At 42.6% G+C, this 21,045-nt stretch overlaps 1 protein-coding gene across 3 annotated transcripts; it reads right to left on the bottom strand.

Annotated features, from left to right (window-relative positions):
• Window positions 1-1,037: 1,037 nt before the first annotated feature.
• On the bottom strand, window positions 1,038-20,721 carry BCL7B (BAF chromatin remodeling complex subunit BCL7B). 3 transcript variants are annotated; one of them, XM_080681822.1, is made up of 6 exons: window positions 20,505-20,721; window positions 17,433-17,508; window positions 5,800-5,896; window positions 3,507-3,677; window positions 2,360-2,439; window positions 1,038-2,094 (listed from the first exon to the last, which is right to left on the bottom strand). In XM_080681822.1, the coding sequence occupies exons 1-6, from the start codon at window positions 20,594-20,596 to the stop codon at window positions 2,002-2,004; spliced, it is 609 nt and encodes a 202-aa protein (XP_080537948.1). In that variant the 5' UTR covers window positions 20,597-20,721; the 3' UTR covers window positions 1,038-2,001. The 3 variants fall into 3 exon arrangements, with proteins under 3 accessions (XP_080537948.1, XP_080537949.1, XP_080537950.1); XM_080681823.1 differs by having other exon boundaries at window positions 20,422-20,718; XM_080681824.1 differs by having other exon boundaries at window positions 20,586-20,718.
• Window positions 20,722-21,045: the final 324 nt, after the last annotated feature.

Raw genomic sequence — 21,045 nt, 5'->3', positions numbered from 1 at the left:
GCCAAAAGAGCGGAGGGTTCTCTTGCTCTCCCCTCCGCTCCTTTACTTTGAATTTATATTAGTTCACACAAACACTCCATCCATGCTTTTGTTCCGGCCCTCCGGTCCAGTTTAAGAACCCATTGTGGCCTTTGAGTCAAAAAGTTTGCCCACCCCTGTATCTAGTCTCATCCCAGAAACTTGGAGCTCCTGAGAAAAGTGAATCACTTTAGGGAATACTGAAACGAAATTCTTTAACATGTAGAATGTAGAACTCTTCTTTCTTTCTTTTTTTTTTTTTTTTTAATATATTTTATTGACTTTTTACAGAGAGGAAGGGAGAGGGAGAGTTAGAAACATTGATGAGAGAGAAACACCAATCAGCTGCCTCCTGCACATCCCCCACTGGGGATGTGCCCGCAACCAAGGTACATGCCCTTGACCGGAATCGAACCCAGGACCCTTGAGTCCGCAGGCAGACGCTCTATCCACTGCGCCAAACCGGCCAGGGCTGTAGAACTCTTTTCAACCATGACTCTAGTTTTCCTTTGGAATCAAGAAGGAACTCATGGACAGAAAATAGATTTGTGATTGTCAGGGCCTCCAGGAAGGCGCAAGTGTGGAGCAACTGCTTAATAAGTATGGGGGTTTATTTGAAGTAATGAAAAGTTTGGAGGTAGAGAGCAGTGATGATTGCACAATATTGTGTATGTACTTAGTACCACGGAACTGTATACTTTAAACTGGTCAAAATGATAAATTTTATGTTATGTATATTTTGCCATAATAAATAAAATTTAAAAAAAAGAACTCATGAATGCCTCCTAAGCAGCTGGTAAAACTATTGGTTGCATTCAGTATACACAGGAACAGTCATAGAATTCCAACTACACAACAATCTCAAAGGGAGTCGACAAATCATTTTCATCACAGTCATTCTCTGGGAGTAAGACAATGGGCAGAGCCTAGTCCACAGTGACTTCACAAGCACTCAGCCACCCATACTCCCAGCCCCAACCCCACAACCTTCAAGAATGAAGCACTCAGATACCAACAAGACATATTTCAAATAGTTTAATTTTAAAAATATTCTATTCAGTGCTAAAATATGTCTTCACTCACTGTTGCCCATTTCCATTTCTTAAACTTTTATGAAACAAAAAATAAAATCACGAAGTTCAATTAAACATGCAGATTTTAAAGAAAGGGGATCTTTCTAGAAAGTCTGAGCTGAAGGAGTACTCTGGGGGATGGGTACTGTGGTCAGACTTCAAATTCTTGCTGGGGCAGTTTGTGGCATGAATGCTGGGGGCTGTGGCAGGAGGCAGAGAATGCTGGAATGAAATGTACGGGTGAAAACAGAAAGCTGCATGTGTGTGTATGGGGGGAGATAGTTTTCTTTTGGTGGTGGTAGGGGGAACTGTCAGCAGCTAGAGAGCCCATTAGAGGCAGGATAACCTCAGGAATGGGCAGAAGTGCCAGGGCAGCAAGAAATCTATATGGACTTTTTTGCCCTCATGTGGAGAAAAGCACCTTCCCTCCAAAGTCTCTACCTAGGCATTCTCCAATAATGGCCTACAGGGCACCTAGCCCTATGAGAAAGTCCAGAAATCTACAGTCGCCATTCAAATTCAAGTAACTCTTGGCACTCTCTTCTCTAAAGGGTGCCTTCCACATCTCTTCCCTCTTATAGAAGCGCCAGCAGCTCAGTCCAGAGGTTCTGGAGCAGAGATTGCTACCTGGAGGTGACAGATAAACCTTGGGATGGCTGATGCTCCAGCCTACTTGGGATACAAAGAGGACATGAGCATTCCTCTTCTCAGGAACAAGCAGACATAGGTGCCAGGGAGGGAAGATGATGCTATAACCCCAAGTCCTATGTCAGCCTTCCAGAATAGAAGGCTCCTATGGGCAGGCTCTGGACCCCAGTGCTTGCCCTTAGCCCAGCAACACAGCACAGCCAGAACCAGAATGCAATAAATAGAGGCAGGGGGCCAGGAGGTGAAGGGTGCCAGGATGGTGCTAGCTTTCTGAGGCTGTCTGCGGCACTGCGGGTTGGTCCACGCAGACGCGTTTCAGGGGTGGGGCACCTGAGTCTTCCTCTTCCGTGGCAATCTAGGAGCAGCCAGAACATGGAATTATAGGGCCATCCCTCTGAACCAGAACCTCCCCATCCCTAATTACAACCCAGAAGCCCAATGCCAATCTTCTCGTACATAACCAAACATTTTCCCCTACCTTATAACCTGGAGACACTAGTTTTCCTTGCTGTCTCTCCACTCTACTACACTATAGCACATTCAACACAATATATGCAGTTCACAGCAATGAAGTCCTTCCTTTTTTCTTAGAAACTGGGAAACCCAAAGTGCCTCCTTACCTGTGTCTCCAGTGGAACTGGTTCTTCCTTCGTGAGGGTGGGAGGTTCATCAGCCACTTCTGAGGCAGGCAGGGAGGGCTCTGAAAAAGCAACAAGGTCAGCATAACTGCAAGGCCTCCTGACGCGGGAGACTCCTATAGAATCTGCCTTAAAGCTGGGGAAGCTTTCCTAAGGCTATCTAGAGGTGCCTTGGTGAAGAGGCAGCACTGGCTGAAGAATCAACATACAGTTCTAGCTGGTTTGGCTCAGTTGGTAGAGCATTGGAAGAGTCCCGGGTTCGATTCCAGTCAAGGGCACATGCCTGGGTTGTGGGCTCGATCCTCAGTGGGGGGCGTGCAGGAGGCAACCAATCAATGATTCTCACTCATCATTGATGTTTCTCTCTCTCCCTCTCCCTTCCTCTCTGAAATCAATAAAAATATATTTTTTTAAAAAGAATCAACATACATATATTTTAGAAACAATATATAAGAAGAAATTCACAGGAGATAATGCAAAGAGAATAAACTCTGAAGTTAGAAGGAATATAATTGGAGATACCCACTTCTACCAGTTAATATGTGATCTTTAATAAGCAATTAAAACTTTCTAAGACTCCAACTTCCTCATCTGTAAAATGGAGATAATAGCCCTGACCGGTTTGGCTCAGTGGATAGAGCAGCGGCCTGCGGACTGAAAGGTCCCAGGTTCGATTCCGGTCAAGGGCATGTACCTTGGTTGCGGGCACATCTCCAGTAGGGGGTGTGCAGGAGGCAGCTGATCGATGTTTCTCTCTCATCGATGTTTTTAACTCTCTATCCCTCTCCCTTCCTCTCTGTAAAAAATCAATAAAATATATGTATTTTTAAATGGAGATAATAGCTTCTATTTCAAGGATTTGGGAGATAATTATACCAGGCGTTAAATATTAAAAGTGCCTCACACAGATCCTGGCACTCACTTGTGGTGTTTGTTTTCTTCCTTCATTCTGTAAGGGGAAAATACAACCATTCTCCAAAGTAGCCCGAACTGTTAACAAATAGCTTGAGACTGCCAGACTCTGTGCCATTTTCTCTATCCACTTACCACTTACTCTAAAGAAGAGAAACATCAACAGCAAGAGGCAAGGCCCCTCCAAGATGCGTGTCCTGGCTCAACCAAGACTTACCCTCAAGGATCTCCTGGCCCAGAGTAGGGGGTTGGGAGTCATCTGTGCGGAAGTCAGAGGTGTGTGCTGGGCTCAGGGACTCGCTCTGCTGAGGGCTGGGGCTTGAGTTGGTGCTGCTGTCCACCTTGAGTTGATAGACATCAGACACAGAACTCTGGTTGCTGTTTTCATCTGAAAACCAAACATGACAAAGGCAACAGCTGAGGGTGGTAATTATTCCTCAAGAGTAACTCTGTATAGAGCCAAAGACATGGTGTCTTCTTAGGCAGCCAGACACACCAGGTACAATGATCACTGCTGCAGATGCACTCTGAACCCAAGGCAGAGGTTCATGGGGCTTCTATGCACTGCAACTTATCAACAGAGTCTACGTTTATTAATTTAAGCATTTCCTATTTCACGACATATTCTAAGCACCAGGTGCAGCTAGAATTTTCAAATTTACACAATATGTATATTTCAGGAAGATCAGGATACAGTTAATTATTATCCACCAGTTATAGCTTAGACCCTGCATTTTCTTATTGTCCAGTGGAAGAGATGGACAGTATGCCTCTCAACCTTTCTCACAACACAAGATGTGTAGAAAATGATAAAATCTGTCGGGAGGTATTCAGCTCAGACCCTTCAGTGGTCTAGGTTCCACCTGAGGCCTCAAGGACCAAGGGAGTCCCACCTGTGAAGCTGTCTGAAGGCTTAAAATCACCACCTAAGTTAGAAATAGTTAAAAACACAGGAGTTGTGTTCATTGCTTCCTCTCCTGGTGGCTTAGTTCAGGCCTAGTCTCCAGCAAAAGCCACCTAACTGCCCTTCCTTCAGTACCATGTACTCCCACTGTACTTCACACCTCTGCCAGCATGATATTTCTGAGCCCTTCAATGGCTGCCTGCTGCCAAAGCAATAAAATTCAAACCCCACCGCTTCTCTGGACAGGCAGAAGATGGCCCTATCAAAACGTACAAAGTCCTTTCTGATTTCCAGTCTCACTCCCTGTTGTTAGTCCACACCAAGCTGGACCCTAAGCGAAGAGCTGCTCATGCACAGGTGTCTGTTACCACTTGTTCTTTCTAGCCTTTCTGGAAAGCCCCCTATACAGGCCAACATTGAGCTCAAGCATAATGTCCTCCACATAGCCCTGTATCCCAGGCTCTGTTGGGTAAAAATGACCACCTTCTCTTTTATGCTCCTGTAGTATCCTGTGCACACCTGAGTTTACTATTTCACACACCAGTTTCCTTCCATTATACTCTGTGTAGATAGGCTCTGTGGCTTATTGGTCCTTGAATGTCTTGTGCATTGTGCCTGGCATATAGTAGGAGTTCATTAAATGTCCACTGAATGAAAAGGATTAAATGGACTGAGAAACTGGGGCCTCATACGTGTCTCCTAGAGTTCTATAGTTATTGAATACCCCACATATAACTAGAAAACCTTTTTCTTGTATTCCTTCATATATCACACTGACCCTGGGGCAGGGACAGAGGGTTGGGGGAAAGGCTGGCAGGCATGCTCCCGGACTAGTTTTAAAGAGAAAATTGTAAGTCCTTTCTAGTCTTTACTTCTACGAAGACCACTATCTTCTATGCTAAAATGGAAGTTGCATTTTATCATTTTATTATAAAAAGAGAATAAAGCTCTAAAAAAAAGAAAGAAAGAAAAAGTAAGAATAAAGCTTTGTCACTTTTGAACTTAGGCAAACACTTTTTTTTCTTCAAGCATCAATTTCCTTAACTAGGGATGATGATAACTGCCTGGTTTATATCACAGGCTGATATTAGGATAAAAATGAGAAACTGAAGTGAAAGTGCTTCACAAACAGTAACTGCCATGTAGGTGTAAGAGGGAACATCATGAATGTGGTCCTGACACAGGCAGGACATTTACTAAAGATTTATTTAAGAAGCAGAACTTGTGCCAACAGGGGATAGGTAGATGCCCTAGCTTTGGGTGGCCCACTCTCAGGCACTATCATAAAGTATACCGTCTAAAGAAAAGAGCTTCTGATCCAGAAAACCAGGAATTAATGTGAGGTTTGTCACATTGGTTCTAGTTATGTTACTTTATATATGTAACTTTACCTCTCTGAGCCTGTTTCCTTAAATGGAAAATAAGGATACTATCATCTATCTTGCAGGGTGCCTGTGAAGTATAAAAGGGAAGATTTATGTATAGTGCCTAGCAAGATACCAGCAAAACAGTAGGCACTGAAATTATACATAGAACTATTCTTATTATTAATGGGTTCATCTAAATTTTCATTTTCCTGCAAGGAAGACATATGGATGCAACTCACCCTGGAATTCAAGAAGGAGAGAGGAATTGGCTGAGGCATCAGAGGGAAAGCCATTAGGTTCCCGGGCTGCTGAACCATTCGATTTTGACTTTTCTTTCTAGAAAAGGAAAAAAAGAGGGATATGACAGAGCCAACGAGGAGACTCGCAGAGATAGAGAAGAGTGCTTTTTGAGACACCACAGAGGCCTGGATTAGGACTGAACAGGAATAATGACAGTAGTTTTGAGAATCCAGGGCCCAAGGCATAATAGAATCCTGGACAAGGTGTCCGCAAGTCTCAGTGTCTGTATCTGTAAAATGGACCCTTCCAGCGCTAATATCATGAATCAAAAGTAAAAGATAGACACATATACTTCCACTAGATTTCCCTGTGGTACTCTTCTGCTTTCTGCCCTGATCAGAATGTTCGATCCAACCCTTCCTCATGAGGATGGGTGAGAAGCACAAAATACTAATTTTGAAAAAGATTCCTATTTTAGTAGCACAGCAGGAAAAAAAAAGTGAAAGAAGAATGGAACCCTGACTGGAAAAAGGAAGGAGTCATTTTTATGTAATGTAAGAAGTTATGGGACAAAGGGCCCCTGCTAGTTCTATTCCTGACCAAAAAACCCCATCCATTCAAAATGTTTACCCTACTTCAGTCTTTGTCTATAACATCATTCCCCTACACATGTTGGGGAACCACAGTGGGAAGATAAACTAGCCTGCAACAAACAAGCCCATAGGAAAGGAATTTGCAAATGACAGCATCCCAACAGCCCAAAGTTTAAATCTGGTAATTTCAAATTCACTAATTCATACTGTTCATACATGTCTCTTTTTTGTACATGCATTGTACTACTAATACAATTTTTTGTTCATAACTCTCAATTCTATTTCTGCAATAAATCAACTGTACAATTTCTGTATGTCCTTCCCTTCATTTTTTCCTATACATACATAATTTTAGTGTAATTACACTTGACCATTTTATTACATAAGCTACATAAACATGGTTTTTAATAGCTGCATAATATTCCATATACCATAATTCACTTAATAACTTCTCAACTATTAGACATTTAGCTTTAACTTATTTAGGATTGTGTTTATTGTTACTAGAAATAAAACCACAATGCTAAACTGTCATTTTTTCCTGGATTACTTTATTCAGATAGAATTCACACAAAAATATTCCTTCTGGATCAGAAAATATAAACATATTACTTTCCTTGAAATACACTGTACCCCACTACTCTCTGAAAGGATGGTGGAAATATACTTGGGGTATTAAGTTTCACAGCATCCATGCCAACATTTGGCTTTATCATTATTTTTTTCTGATCTCTATTTTATCTTCATTTTAATGATTCTGTGTTCATGTAAAATACATACTTCACTATAGGGAATTCTGGAAGTACAGAAAAAGAAACGAAAACCAGAGACAACCTACACATATATTTGTGTGAAAATGGGTCATATAACTTACTTCCCCTTCCTCATTCACTGCATTAAACATTTCTCTATGCAACTGGGTAATCTTCTACATCTTTTTTTATTCTTATTTATTCTTTTTTTAAAAAATTGATTTCAGAGAGAAAGAGAGAAGGAGAAAGATATAGAAACATCAATGATGAGAGAGAATCATTGATCAGCTGCCTCCTGCACACCCTACACTGGGGCATGTGCCCTGACCGGGAATTGAACTGTAACTGCCTAGTTCATAGGTCAAGGCTCAACCACTGAGCCATGCCAGCCCGGCTACATCATTTTTATAATGGTTACAAAGATTTACAAAATACAGGTGCACAATAAAAACTTATTTAATGAATTCTGTACACTAAGTTCTATTTATTTATTTATTTATTTATTTATTAAATATATTTTATTAATTTTTTACAGAGAGGAAGGTAGAGGGATAGAGAGTTAGAAACATCGATGAGATAGAAACATCGACCAGCTGCCTCCTGCACACTCCCCACTGGGGATGTACCCGCAACAAAGGTACATGCCCTTGACCGGAATTGAACTTGGGATCCTTCAGTCCGCAAGCCGACGCTCTATCCACTGAGCCACACCGGTTAGGACATAAGTTCTCTTTTTTTATATGTATATGTTTTCATGGATTTTTAGAGATGAAGGGAAAGGGAGAGAGAGATAGAAACATTGGTAAGAGAGAAACATCATGGATCGGCTGCCTCCTGCACGCCCCCTACTGGGGATCACGCCTGCAACCCAGGCATGTGCCCTGACCAGGAATTGAACCAGTGACTTTTTGGTTCATGGGTCCACGCTCAACCACTCAACCACACTGGCCAGGCTACATTAAGATCTTTATTTTGCTTACAATTTGAAACACTATAAGCAATGCAGTAATGCTGAACATTTGGCTTTATCATTAGGTATATTTAAGCATATCTTGTATACATATGATTATCTCCTGAGGATAAATTCCTAGAGATAAAACTTGTAGATTTAAGGAATAAATATTTAAAACTTTTTACCCCTTCAGTTTTACTGAGTTAGTTATACATGACAAATAAAACTGTAAGATATTTAAAGTGTACATAATGGTGATTTGATATACATATAGGGTGTTCTCCCCCCCCCCAAAAAAAAAAATATATATACACACACTTTGAATAATTATAAAGCAGTGTTTAGTAAATTTTATGTTCTAAACTGAGCTATCAGCTGTTAAAGTGTGTACACATTTTTTTGGGACACACTGTATACATTTGTGAAAGGATTCCAACAGTCTAGTTAATTAACACATCCATCATTGAAAGCTCTTATGATCAACTTGACCTTTGATCAACTTGTAAAGTTTGTGCCAATTAACTCTCCCATCAGCAGTGAGTGTCCCACTCCCTTGTATCCTTTGTAATTTTTTCTTTACCAATTTGATCATCATTTTCCATTTTTCCTAATCTAACAGGTCTATGCTAGTACCTTAGAAGATGGCACACTACCATGAATCACTAGAGGGCAGATAAACTGATGGACCTCTGGGCCCAGCTCAGAAAGCAACACAAACACTGCAAGAAGCTCTCAAGAGAGACAAAGGGAGCTGAGTCCCACAGAGAATTTGAATAGGAAAAGGACCAGGGACTTAAATGGGAAAAATGAGTTGGGGGTGGGGGTGGAGGGGTTGATTCTAGCAATAATGGCCTCACAGGTGCCAGGGATGTATGAAGAATAAAGAGTGGCTCCAAAGCCCTCCTAACATTCACCTTCCAACTCCTTGAGCTTGGCAATGACAAGGGAGGATAGCTGCTCCTATATTGAGGTAGCACATGGAAGAATGGTACTAGGGCAGGGGTGGGCAAACTTTTTGACTCGAGGGCCACAATGGGTTCTTAAACTGGACCGGAGGGCCGGAACAAAAGCATGGATGGAGTGTTTGTGTGAACTAATATAAATTCAAAGTAAAGGAGCGGAGGGGAGAGCAAGAGAACCCTCCGCTCTTTCGGCTCCGCGGGCCGGATAGAACCGAACGGGCCGGATTCGGCCCGCGGGCCATAGTTTGCCCACGGCTGGACTAGAGGAACACAAGAATCAAGTCAAAGAATTGAAATACAAAGAAACAAAAAACACTCAACTGAAAAAGCAAAAAGAAAAAAAAAATCCAAAAAGTTGAAGATAGTGTAAGAAGCCTCTGAGACAACTTCAAGCATACCAACATCAGAATTATGGGGGTGCCAGAAGAAGAGAGAGGAAGATACTGAAAACCTATTTGAAGAAATAAGGACTGAAAACTTCCCCCACCTGGTGAAAGAAATAGACTTACAAGTCCAGGAAGCGCACAGAACCCCAAACAAAAGGAATCCAAAGAGGACCACACCAAGACACATCATAATTAAAATACCAAGAGCAAAAGACAAAGCGAGAATATTAAAAGCAGCAAGAGAAAAACAGTTAATTACCTACAAGGGAACACCCATACGACTGTCAGCTGATTTCTCAACAGAAACTATGCAGGCCAGACGGGAGTGGCAAGAAATATTCAAAGTGATGAATAGCAAGAACCTACAACCAAGACTGCTCTGCCCAGCAAAGCTATCATTCAGAATTGAAGGGCAGATAAAGAGCTTCACAGATAAGAAAAAGCTAAAGGAGTTTATCACCACCAAACCAGTATTATATGAAATGCTGCAAGGTATTCTTAAAGAAGAGGAAGAAGAAAAAAGTAAAGATAAAAATTATGAACAACAAATGCATATCCATCAACAAGTGAACCTAAAAATCAAGTGAATTAAAAACCTGAGGAACAGAATAATCTGGTGAATATAATAGAATCAGGGGCATAGAAAGGGAGTGGACTGATAATTCTCAGGGGGAAAGGGGTATGGGGGGGTTTAGGAAGAAACTGGACAAAAATCATACACCTATGGATGAGGACAGTGGGGGGGGGAGGTAAGGGCAGAAGGTGGGGTGGGAACCAGGTGGAGGGGAGCTATGGGGGGAAAAAGGAGAAACAATTGTAATAATCTGAATAAAGATTTAATTTAAATAAATAAATAAATAAATAAAAATTAAAACCTGGCAAGGCTATTCGAACATTGAAAAAACAGGATGGTGCAGTGATGACATGCATGAACTCTGGCTTGAACATTTTGTGGTTAGCCCTGATTCTGACACTTATAATTCTGTGACAAAACCAATTATTTAACTTCTCTCTTCTTCAGTTTTCCACCCATAAGATGGGGGAAATGGTACTACTGCCTCAGAAGGATCATGTTTTGTACTCCTTTTTATAATCAGGGCAAAAAAATGTAGCTGCCCATACAACAGCAGGATGCCTTTCACCTGTATGAAAAGTATGGTCACTGGTGCATGCAGCATCCAGGATTGCGAGAAGGATGTCTGACACGGGGATCAGGCCTAAACTGGCAGTCAGACATCCCCCAAGGGCACAGGCCGGGCTGAGGGACACCCTCCTCACCCCGTGCAAGAATTTCGTGCACTGGGCCTCTAGTATAATCTAAAATTCCAGTCAAAACTAAGGACAAGGGCCCAGCCGGTATGCCTCAGTAGTTGAGCATCAGCCCATGAATCACGAGGTCACAGTTGATTCCTGGTCAGGGCACATGCCCAGCTCTCAGGCTCCATCCGATCTCCTGGTAGGGGGCATGCAGGAAACAGCTGATTGATGTTTCTATCTCTCTCTCTCTCTCTCTCTCCCCCTCTCCCTTTCTCTCTCTAAAATCAATAAAAATATATTTAGAAAAAAAGAATTAAAAAATATTTTCTTAGCAAAGGTATTTATATATTAAAAACAATAACAACTAAGGACAAGTTAAGGATGGAAGGGGGAGAGGTGGGGATCACAGGTGGGGAAAATGTTGTGGGTATTACCAGGTTCAGAGGGAAAATACAGATTTTTTTTAAAAAATATATTTTATTGATTTTTTACAGAGAGGAATGAAGAGTGACAGACAGTCAGAAACATCGATGAGAGAGAAACATCAATCAGCTGCTTCCTGCACACCCCCTACTGGGGATGTGCCCGCAACCAAGTTACATGCCCCTGACCGGAATCGAACCTGGGACCCTTCAGTCCACAGGCCGACGCTCTATCCACTGAGCCAAACCGGTTTTGGCGGGAAAATACAGATTTTGACACACTTTACAGGGAAATATAATAAGTCTTAAGTTAAGAGGCAGCCAATAGAAAAATAGAAAAGAGAACTTCAAATCACCAGAAGAAAATTTATCTAGTCACCAGAAGGTAAAGAGAGGGGGGAAAAAAAGCAAGTATATTATGGCAGAAATCTTCGTCCATATTAATAGAATTTTTTTGTTGTTGTTAATCCCCACCTGAGGATATTTTTTCCATTGCTTTTTTTTTTTTTTTTTTAGAGAAAAGTGTGAGGGAGAAAGGAATCGGGAGAGGGGGGAGGGAGAGATAGAGATGGACATAGACTAGTTGCCTCCTGCATACATCCTGACCAGTGCTGGGAACTAAACATGCAACCCGGGTACGTGCCCTTGAACATACCTGGGGGTGAGGGAGGATGACGACCATTTCCCAACCACTGAGCAACACCAGCCAGGGCATATTAATAGAATTTTTAGGTGGTCATATTTTCTCAGTCTTTCCAGCCACTAGATGTACCACAAGCTATTATGATCACTTATAGTATATCCTGAGGTAACTTCTAGGAAACTACTTAAACTCTTGAAAATACCATTTGCCATCTTTCCACTCCTGCTGCCTGGTACCTGAATGTGCTGAGTGAATGGCTAAAGCTTAACCTTGAAATACAAGGTTAAAAATGGAGCAGAGAAATGGGGAACTGTTTAATGGGTATGAAGTTTGTTTTACAAGATGAAAAGTTCTGGAGATCGGTTGTAAAACAAGGTAAATATATGTAACACTACTGTATTGAACTAAACACAAAAAATGGTAGGATGGTAAATTTTATGGTATGTGTATTTTACCACAATTAATTAAAAAGAGTAAAATGAATAGAGTCACTACTCTCTAAAATTATTATTATTATTAATCCTCACCAAAGAATACGTTTCCCTTGTTTTTCTTAAAGAGTGAAGAAGGGAGAGAGGGAGAGAGGGAGGGAAGGAGAGAGGGAGATGGGGAGAGAGAGAGAGAGAGAGAGAGAGAGAGAGAGAGAGAGAGAGAGAGAGAGAGAGAAAGAAATATCGATCATACATGCCCAGGCCGGAGATCGAACCTGAAACCTAGGTATGTGTCCTGACTGGGAATCAAACCCACAACCTTTTGGTGCACTGAACCAACACTCTAACCAACTAAGCCACCCAGCCAGGACTCTAAAATACTTTTTTAAAAATATTTTTTTATTGATTTCAGAGAGGAAGGGAGAGGGAGAGAGATAGAAACATAAATGATGAGAGAGAATCATCAATTGGCTGCCTTCTGCACACCCCCCTCCTGGGGACCAAGGGCACAACCCGGGCATATGCCCTTGACCGGAATTGAAACCGGGACCCTTCAGTCTGTAGGTTGATGCTCCATCCACTGAGCCAAACCAGCTAGGGCTAAAATGATTTTTTTAAAATATATTTTTATTGATTTCAGAGAGGAAGGAAGAGGGAGAGAGAGAGAAACACCCACGATGAGAGAGAATCATTGATTGGCTGCCTCTTGCAAGTCACCCACTGGGGATCGAGCCCACAACCCAAGCATGTGCCCTTGACCAGAATCGAATCTGGGACCTTTCAGTTCGCAGGCCGACGCTCTATCCACTGAACCAAACCGGCTAGGGCTAAAATGATTTTTTAAAGAAACAAAAGAACCTGGGTCCTTAGGGACTCTTGGATCCAAACCACCACACTAGTTCTAATGTTTCTCTTTGAAAGATTTCTTAAGACATTCAAGAAAAATCTTAATTGTGTTGTCTATGTTAAAATTAAAAAGTTCTTTTACTCAGGCAGCATAAAGACAGTGCAAAGACAAGCCATGGAATGGGAAATGGTATGGGTAGTATATAACTTAAAGAATTTGTGACCTTGCCAAAACCGGTTTGGCTCAGTGGATAGAGCGTTGGCCTGTGGACTGAAGGGTCCCGGGTTCGATTCCGGTCAAGGGCATGTACCTTGGTTGCGGGCACATCCCCAGTGGTGGGTGTGCAGGAGGCAGCTGATCGATGTTCATCTCTCATCGATGTTTCTAGTTCTCTATCCCTTTCCCTTCCTCTCTGTAAAATATCAATAAAATATATTTTTTAAAAAAAGAATTTGTGACCAGAACACAGACCATTACAAGTCAAAAGAAAAAGACCACAAGCAAATATACTTAAATATGCACTTTCTAAAAGAGGAAACCCAAAATGCTAATAAACATAGGAAAGGTGCTCAATGTCATTAGTAATGACACAATTAGTCATCAAATTAAAACCAAGATGAGAAAACTTTACATATAAATCTAACAGTACTAATTGTTGATGAGGACTTAGAACAAGAACTTTCCTATTCCTGGTGGGAATACACAGGGATGGGCAAAAGTAGATTTATAGTTGTGAGTTTATCCTTGTATTCTTATCTATTTCTTAATTATTGTATTACATGTCTTTTTTATTATTTTGTATCCTTACTTATGACTTACCTTTTTTTCCTTTATTTTATTTTTCCCCCATCGCCATTTGTACGCTCTTCCCTTTCCACCCACCTTCCTTCCTCCAATTCAATTTCTAGGTAATGATGGCTGGTAATTTAATCAACGACCAATGAAAGTGGACACTTAAACCTACTTTTGCTCACCCTTGTAAATTGGTACCATTACTCACTTTTTGGGAAATGGTTTAGCATTACCTACTTTAAGTAAAAAGCACAGCCACCCAAGACCCACAATTCCACTCCTAGGAAAACTAATCTACATGTTGACGCACATTCTGAATTAGGAGCATTGTTCCTAGTATCCCAAACTGGGAACACCCCAACATCCATGTACAGGAGATTCAGAAAGATAAATTATGGTATAGTTCTATAATGAAATTCCATGTAGCAACGAAAAAGAACAAATAGCTCCAAAATAACATGGATGAATTTTATAAACATAATGCTGAGCAAAAAGAGCAAGATACACAAAAATAGACATTTCATTATACTGTTTATATAAAGTTAAAAATGTTTGCAAATGACTAGAGAAGTGGCAAGAAAAACAAAAGTAGGAGCAACATTTCCTCTAGAGGGGAGGGATGGATTGCTGGAAAGAGTCACACAGAGGCCTCTGGCAGAGGTGCATGAATCCGTGCACCGGGCCTCTAGTATATATAGAATACAGACAGTCCTCGGGTTATGTTGGACTCAACATACATAATTTTGTGGTTACGTCGCCATCTCCCGTTTATTTATAAAAGAAAAAAAAGTTCCGTCATTTCGATGTATGTACATATGTGCCAGAGGCCATATGTACGTATGTTCAATGCTCTATTTTCTTTCTTTTTTTGGTTGGTTAATCCTCACCCAAACATATTTTTTCATTGATTTATAGAGAGAGTGGAAGGGAGGGGGGAAGAGAAACATAGATGTGAGAGAGACACATAGATTGGTTGCCTCCCACAGGCAGGATTGAACCTGCAATCCTCAGGTGCGTGGACCAACGTTCTAGCCACTAATCTACATTGGCCACAGCCAATACTCTATTTTTTGACCTGGGTTTTTTTTTGTTTTTTTGTTTGTTCTTTAAATATCTTTTATTGACTTTTTACAGAGAGGAAGGGAGAGGGAGAGAGAGTTAGAAACGTCGATGAGAGAGAAACACCAATCAGCTGCCTCCTGCACATCCCCTACTGGGGATGTGCCCGCAACCAAGGTACATGCCCTTGACCGGAATCAAACCCGGGACCCTTGAGTCCGCAGGCAGACGCTCTATCCACTGAGCCAAACCAGCCAGGGCCTGACCTGGGTGGGTTTTTTTTAATACATTTTAATTGATTTCAGAGAGGAAGGGAGAGGAAGAGAGAGATAGAAACATCAATGATGAAAGAGAATCATTGATCGGCTGCCTCCTGCACGTCCCCTACTGGGAATCGAACCTGCAACCCTTCAGTCCACAGGCTGACACTCTACCCACTGAGCCAAGCTGGCTAGGGCTGACCTGGGTTGTTTTGACAAAGGTATCAGCTTTATATTTATTTATTACTAGAGGCTCGGTGCATGAGTTTGTGCATGGATGGAGTCTGGCCAGGGGGAGGAGCTGTGGGAGGTTGGCCAGCCGGCCCCGCCCCCAATCGGGCCTGTTGGCCAGCCACAGTGCATGTCATAACGACCCGTCGTTCCAGTCACTTGGCTTTTATCTATACATATAAAAGCCCAGCGACCGAAAGGTGGAACAACCGGCTGGTCAGTCGCTATGACACAAGAGTTGCCCCCTGGTAGTCAGTGCGCTCCCACAGGGGGAGTGCCGCTCAGCTGAGGAGGATAAGTGGCTGCTCCCGGCTGGCCAAGATGAGCAGTGCTCCCACTGCTCCCAATCCCTACAGGCCACGCCCTCCCCCGAGTGCACAAATCCGTGCACCGGGCCTCTAGTATATATAGAATACAGACAGTCCTCACATTACATCGGACTTGACATACATCATTTCATGGTTACGTTGCCATCTCCCATTTATTTATTAAAAAAAAAAAAAAAAAAGTTCCATCATTTCGACGTATGTACATATGTGCTTTATGTTTTTTATTATTTATTTACCACAAGTAAAGGTCAGGAATTGTTATCTTTCTTTTCTTTTTTTTTAAAATATGTTTTATTGATTTTTTACAGAGAGGAAGGGAGAGGGATAGAGAGTTAGAAACATCGATGAGAGAGAAACATCGATCAGCTGCCTCCTGCATGTCCACTACTGGGGATGTGCCCGCAACCAAGGTACATGCCCTTGACCGGAATCGAACCTGGGACCCTTCAGTCTGCAGGCTGACGCTCTATCCACTGAGCCAAACCAGTTATGGCAGTAAAAAAAAAAAAAAAAAAAAATTAAAAGAATGCCCTAACCGGTTTGGCTCAGTGAATAGAGCGTCGGCCTGCGGACTGAAGGGTCCCAGGTTCGATTCCGGTCAAGGGCATGTACCTTGGTTGCGGGCACATCCCCAGTAGGGGGTGTGCAGGAAGCAGCTGATCAATGTTTCTCTCTCATAGATGTTTCTAACTCTCTAACCCTCTCCCTTCCTCTCTGTAAAAATCAATAAAATATATTAAAATAAATAAATAAATATTTTTTTTTTTTACTGTTTCACTTCATTACTGCTGTGTATATGCTCCATGTGAGTGACGTAGATGCTTATGTAGGTGGGTTCCGACTTATGGTGAAAATCGCGTTATGTCACGCCATAGGAATGGATCTGTGACGTAATCCGAGGACCTACTATACTGTACATTTATATTTCACTTACTTTTATGTCTGTTTTATATTTGAGATTTTTCAAAAACAATTAGGGGAAAAAAGTTGGAAACAATCTGGGTGTTTTATTACCCAGGAAATGTGTACATGAATGTGAACACTATATAAAAGAATACAGTGCAAGGGTCAAAGGTAATAACTGTATTTACAATTATAGAAACATGGAGAGTTCTCAAAAACAAGGCTGAACAAAGGAGAATGGAGGTTTGTAGCACAATGCTACATTTAGATGTAAACATTTAAAAACACCAACATGAAACAATGCTATGTATTTTTCAAGAATACACAGGTGTCCAAATAAACCCATGGAAGAGGAATTAAAAAGGCATATATACATATAAAACACATAAAAATACACTGCAGTGAATAGCTAACTGGATAAAACCAGCAAGCTTTTTCTTAAAGGGCCAGATAATAAATATTTTAGACTTTGCAGACCATTCATTAGGTCTTATGGCAACGATTCAACTCTACCATTATAACTCAAAAGCAGAAGGAAACCAACTGGCATAGCTGAATTCCAATAAAGCTACACTGACACTCACAGTAGGCCTGGGCTATAGTTCACCAAGCCCCGGAAAAGAGAAATGGGTTAAGGAAAGGGAATAAAGGGGGAAAAAATAAAGGGAGGCTTTGTGTGGGCCAATGACAGAGGATGTCTTTACATATTTCCAACTCAATTCTGGGGAAATAAACTCCTTTATCATTAAGAGGTAATCAAAGAAAGAAAACAGTACCTTTTTTTTTTTTGTTGGGATTGTCTTCCACACTTACCTCCTTGTTGTCTGTCACAGGAACCCACTTAAATATCCTAAGGGATGTGTCACCCACAGTAACCCATTTTTTCTCCCTAAAAGAAAAATACTTCTTAGGACTGATAAAACAATAAAGTAGATTTTCTGTTCATAACTTGGGCTTTCCTACTTCTCAGCAAATCATTCTTTCAATCTTAAATGCTTTCTAAACTTCCTTCCCGCCAAATTACCTTAACTTTCAGTGCAAAATCATCCCTTTCAGAAAAACTTATGTCAAATTCCTTTGGCTCTGAACTCTCTACTTGCCATTTCTCCTCATGTACAGAATACCAAAGCTTTTTTCCCCCTCACATACTACACCAATATAGAGTACCAGCACATTTCCAAACTCAGTTGTCTATCTAGCATCTTTTTCTTTTCAAAAAATAATTCAATTTCACAGATACTTATTAGGCCCTCCAGGATATAAAGGATGTATACTAGTAAGATATGGTTCCTACCTGGGGAGCTCATAGGAATGAAAAAGATAAGGAAAAGATTGAAGGTGGCAAGGATGAGAGGCTGAAAGACAGAGTAAGACTAGGATATCCCATGGATGGGAGAACTCCTATGACTCCTGTGGAACTCAGGGTTGAAACACACACTCCATTTAAAAATAATCACAGGCCAGGATGCTTCCAGCTAACAGAACAAAGCCTTACACTGGTTTCTGGAAGAGGTGAAGGCCAAGCCATGGAAGAACTACTTTAAGGTTTTATTTTCCAGAGGAAGTAACTTTTGAGATAAGCCTTAAACAAATGAGAAGCTTAATCTTTTCCCAGGCACATACCTAGGGAAAGGCAAGTGACATTCTTGAATATGGCAGATAATTGTGGACAAGTTGCGGGGGGGGGGGGGGGGGGGGGGAGGGGGGAGGGGTGTGTGTGCCTGAAATGACTTCTGAAAGTTTCAAGTCCACATCTGATAACATAAAAAAAGCAAAAACTGTTGTTACTTTTGCTATTGAGGATATTATTCAGCAAATGACATCACAGGAAAGTAAAAAAGAGACTGTGATATAACAGAAAGAATGAATTAAAGACTTAGAATATTGAAAGTTAATTCCTGGACAAGACACTCCATTTCCTCATTTATTTAACAAATATTTAATATACAAGACCTTGTACTAGGCCCTAGGCACACAAGGAACAATATGCATATTCCCTACCCTCACAGAGCCTGCATTCCAGTTAAAAACAGACATCAAACAACTCATTTCATTGTCAGTCACTTAATCATTAGGTTAACCATATCAAATTGCCACTTTTGTAGGAAATGTCTTATGGTTTAATCTAATACAATTGTGGAAACTTTTAAGTAGGGGATCTGATCTAGATTGGGGGTCTTGAAAGGTGTCCTTGAGGAACCAACTTTTGAGCTGAGCCAGGAGTTAACTAGGCAAGGGGGATGTAAGTTTGAGGAAGGATGCCCGGCAGCTGGAATAGTAGTGTGGCTCTAATTGAAAAATGACCAGCATCCTGGGGAAGAGGGCAGTTTGAGCCAGGCAGGTGAGGCAGGCAGGACCAGGTTTGGTCTTACAAGCAAGAAGAGGTCACTGAAGCATTATTTTCTTAGCAGGGGAGTACTCTGATATTTGCACTTGAGAAAAATATTATCACGCTTAGTGAAATGTGAGCAATGAACCAAGGAATCAGCAGAGCTGAAACAGGGAGATCACAGGGAGGCTGGGGGAGAGAGGATGCCAGCTGGCTTAGGCTACTAATGGGGGCAGAGAATGCCGGAAGAGAAAGAAAGGTGTGCCAACTCTTAGATTTCACATAAAAAACCCCAGAAGTACATTTGGAGGGAGGAAATTATGATTGATTAACCAATGTTTATAATGGGTCCCAACTATACACGAAGCCTTTGGATATAGAGGAATAAGGAACTTCATCTTGTGGGAAAATGAGCAAACATGCAAAGTTGAAGGTAAGAAACCCCTAAAAGGGGTGGAGAGTGAAAGACAGGAGGGCTTTGGAAGGCTTCCTGGAGGGAGTTAACAACTACTGGGGCTTTAAAATTATTAATAATCTTCAACTAGAGAAAAGCACTCCAGAAGATGGCATAACTCAGAGAAAGATAAGTATCACATGATACTCATATGTGGAATCTAATGAACCAAGTAAATTGATGGGGGGAAAAACTATGTCCCAGAGATATGGAAGCATGAACAGAATGTTGAACCTCAAAGGGAAGGCAGCGGGGGGTGAGTAGGAAGAGATCAACCAATGAACTTACATGCATATATGCATAACCCGTGGACACAGATAATGGGGTGGTGAGGGCCTAGGGCGGAGGAGGTTAATGGTGGGGAAAGGAGGACCTGCGCAATACTTTCAAAAATATTTTTTTTAAAGTTGGCATAATTAGTTGGCTGTGAAATTTTAATGTGATAACACATCGGCATTCCTGATACAAAATAGGCAGTCAACCAGCGTCTGCAAAGAACATTACATGAGTCGTTTCTAAACGAGGAGCAGGTCTCGACTCCTTTACCCACAGCTCCCAGGGCACTAAGAGCAAATGCCTACACAGTTCAGAGTGCGTCCGGTATGAGGGGAGAGAGTTTTGATTTCCACACCAAGTTTGTTTCTGTGGCAGGTAGGTACCAAGTACCTCTCACCAAACTTAGAGTGCTCAGTCTAGCGGACGGGATACTCAGATTGTTGGTTATAATATATGGGACAGGTCCCAAAGCAAAAGACTACAGAGGCGAGCGTACGCGGAGTCAAAAGCGCAGCAGGATTGGTGCGAGGAGCAAGATCTTCCTGACCAAAGCGACCGGAAGCCGGCATCTCCTCTGGCGATGCACCGCCTACTGACAGGTGGGTGTGGCCACGAGCCGGTCGAGCCGCTAATTGGTCAGGGCTGGCGCGCCCTCTGAACTCACGTCGACGCGAGCTGCACTCTCCTCCCGCCTTCTCCGACTTCCCCCTTCCCCCCACTTAAGCGCCAGTCGGTGGACTCACACCCCGCCTGCCGGTCTGGTGTTCCTCTGGGCCTGGACCGGCGAACCCTGCCAGCACCCTCGGCCCCGGCTTCGGCCCCTCACCATTTCCGCACTTTCTCGATGGCAGCCATCACCTTCTTGATATCGTCCTTGGCCCGGCTGCGGGTCTCGGCCCTGACTGACCTGCCCGACATGGCGGCGGCGGGAGCGGCGAGAGCCGGGGCACTGCTCCCAAGACGCGGGGAATCGCGCGCTTCACGCGCCGCCACCCGCCCGCCGCAGCAGCGTCACCGCGGCCGTCGCCCCCTCCGTGCGCGCGTGCGCGAGGAAGAGCGCGCACTCGCCCGCCCCTTGGGACTCCAGGTCTCAGCGCGCCTGCGCGCCCCGCTCCCGGCTTCCAGGACCCCTGGGTGCACCGGGAGACCCCTCGGCCAGGACGGAAGTGCGGGGTGAGCGGGCAGCATGTGCCGTGGGCAGGGCGAGGTGCGAGGCGCCACCAGTGGAATCTCTGGGACTTTCCCAGAGGATCTGGAGGTCGGCATCTCGTTTTCAAGCCAGGGTTGCTGCCATTACCTGTTTTATGGACTTGACCTTAAGGGGACTGCGGTTCTGCATCATCCTTTCCTGCTGCCCCTCCTGTCTG

This window comes from Plecotus auritus (assembly GCF_963455305.1).
Source record: "Plecotus auritus genome assembly, chromosome: 7".
NCBI lineage: Eukaryota > Metazoa > Chordata > Mammalia > Chiroptera > Vespertilionidae > Plecotus > Plecotus auritus.
This window is presented reverse-complemented; position numbering and strand designations above follow the sequence as displayed.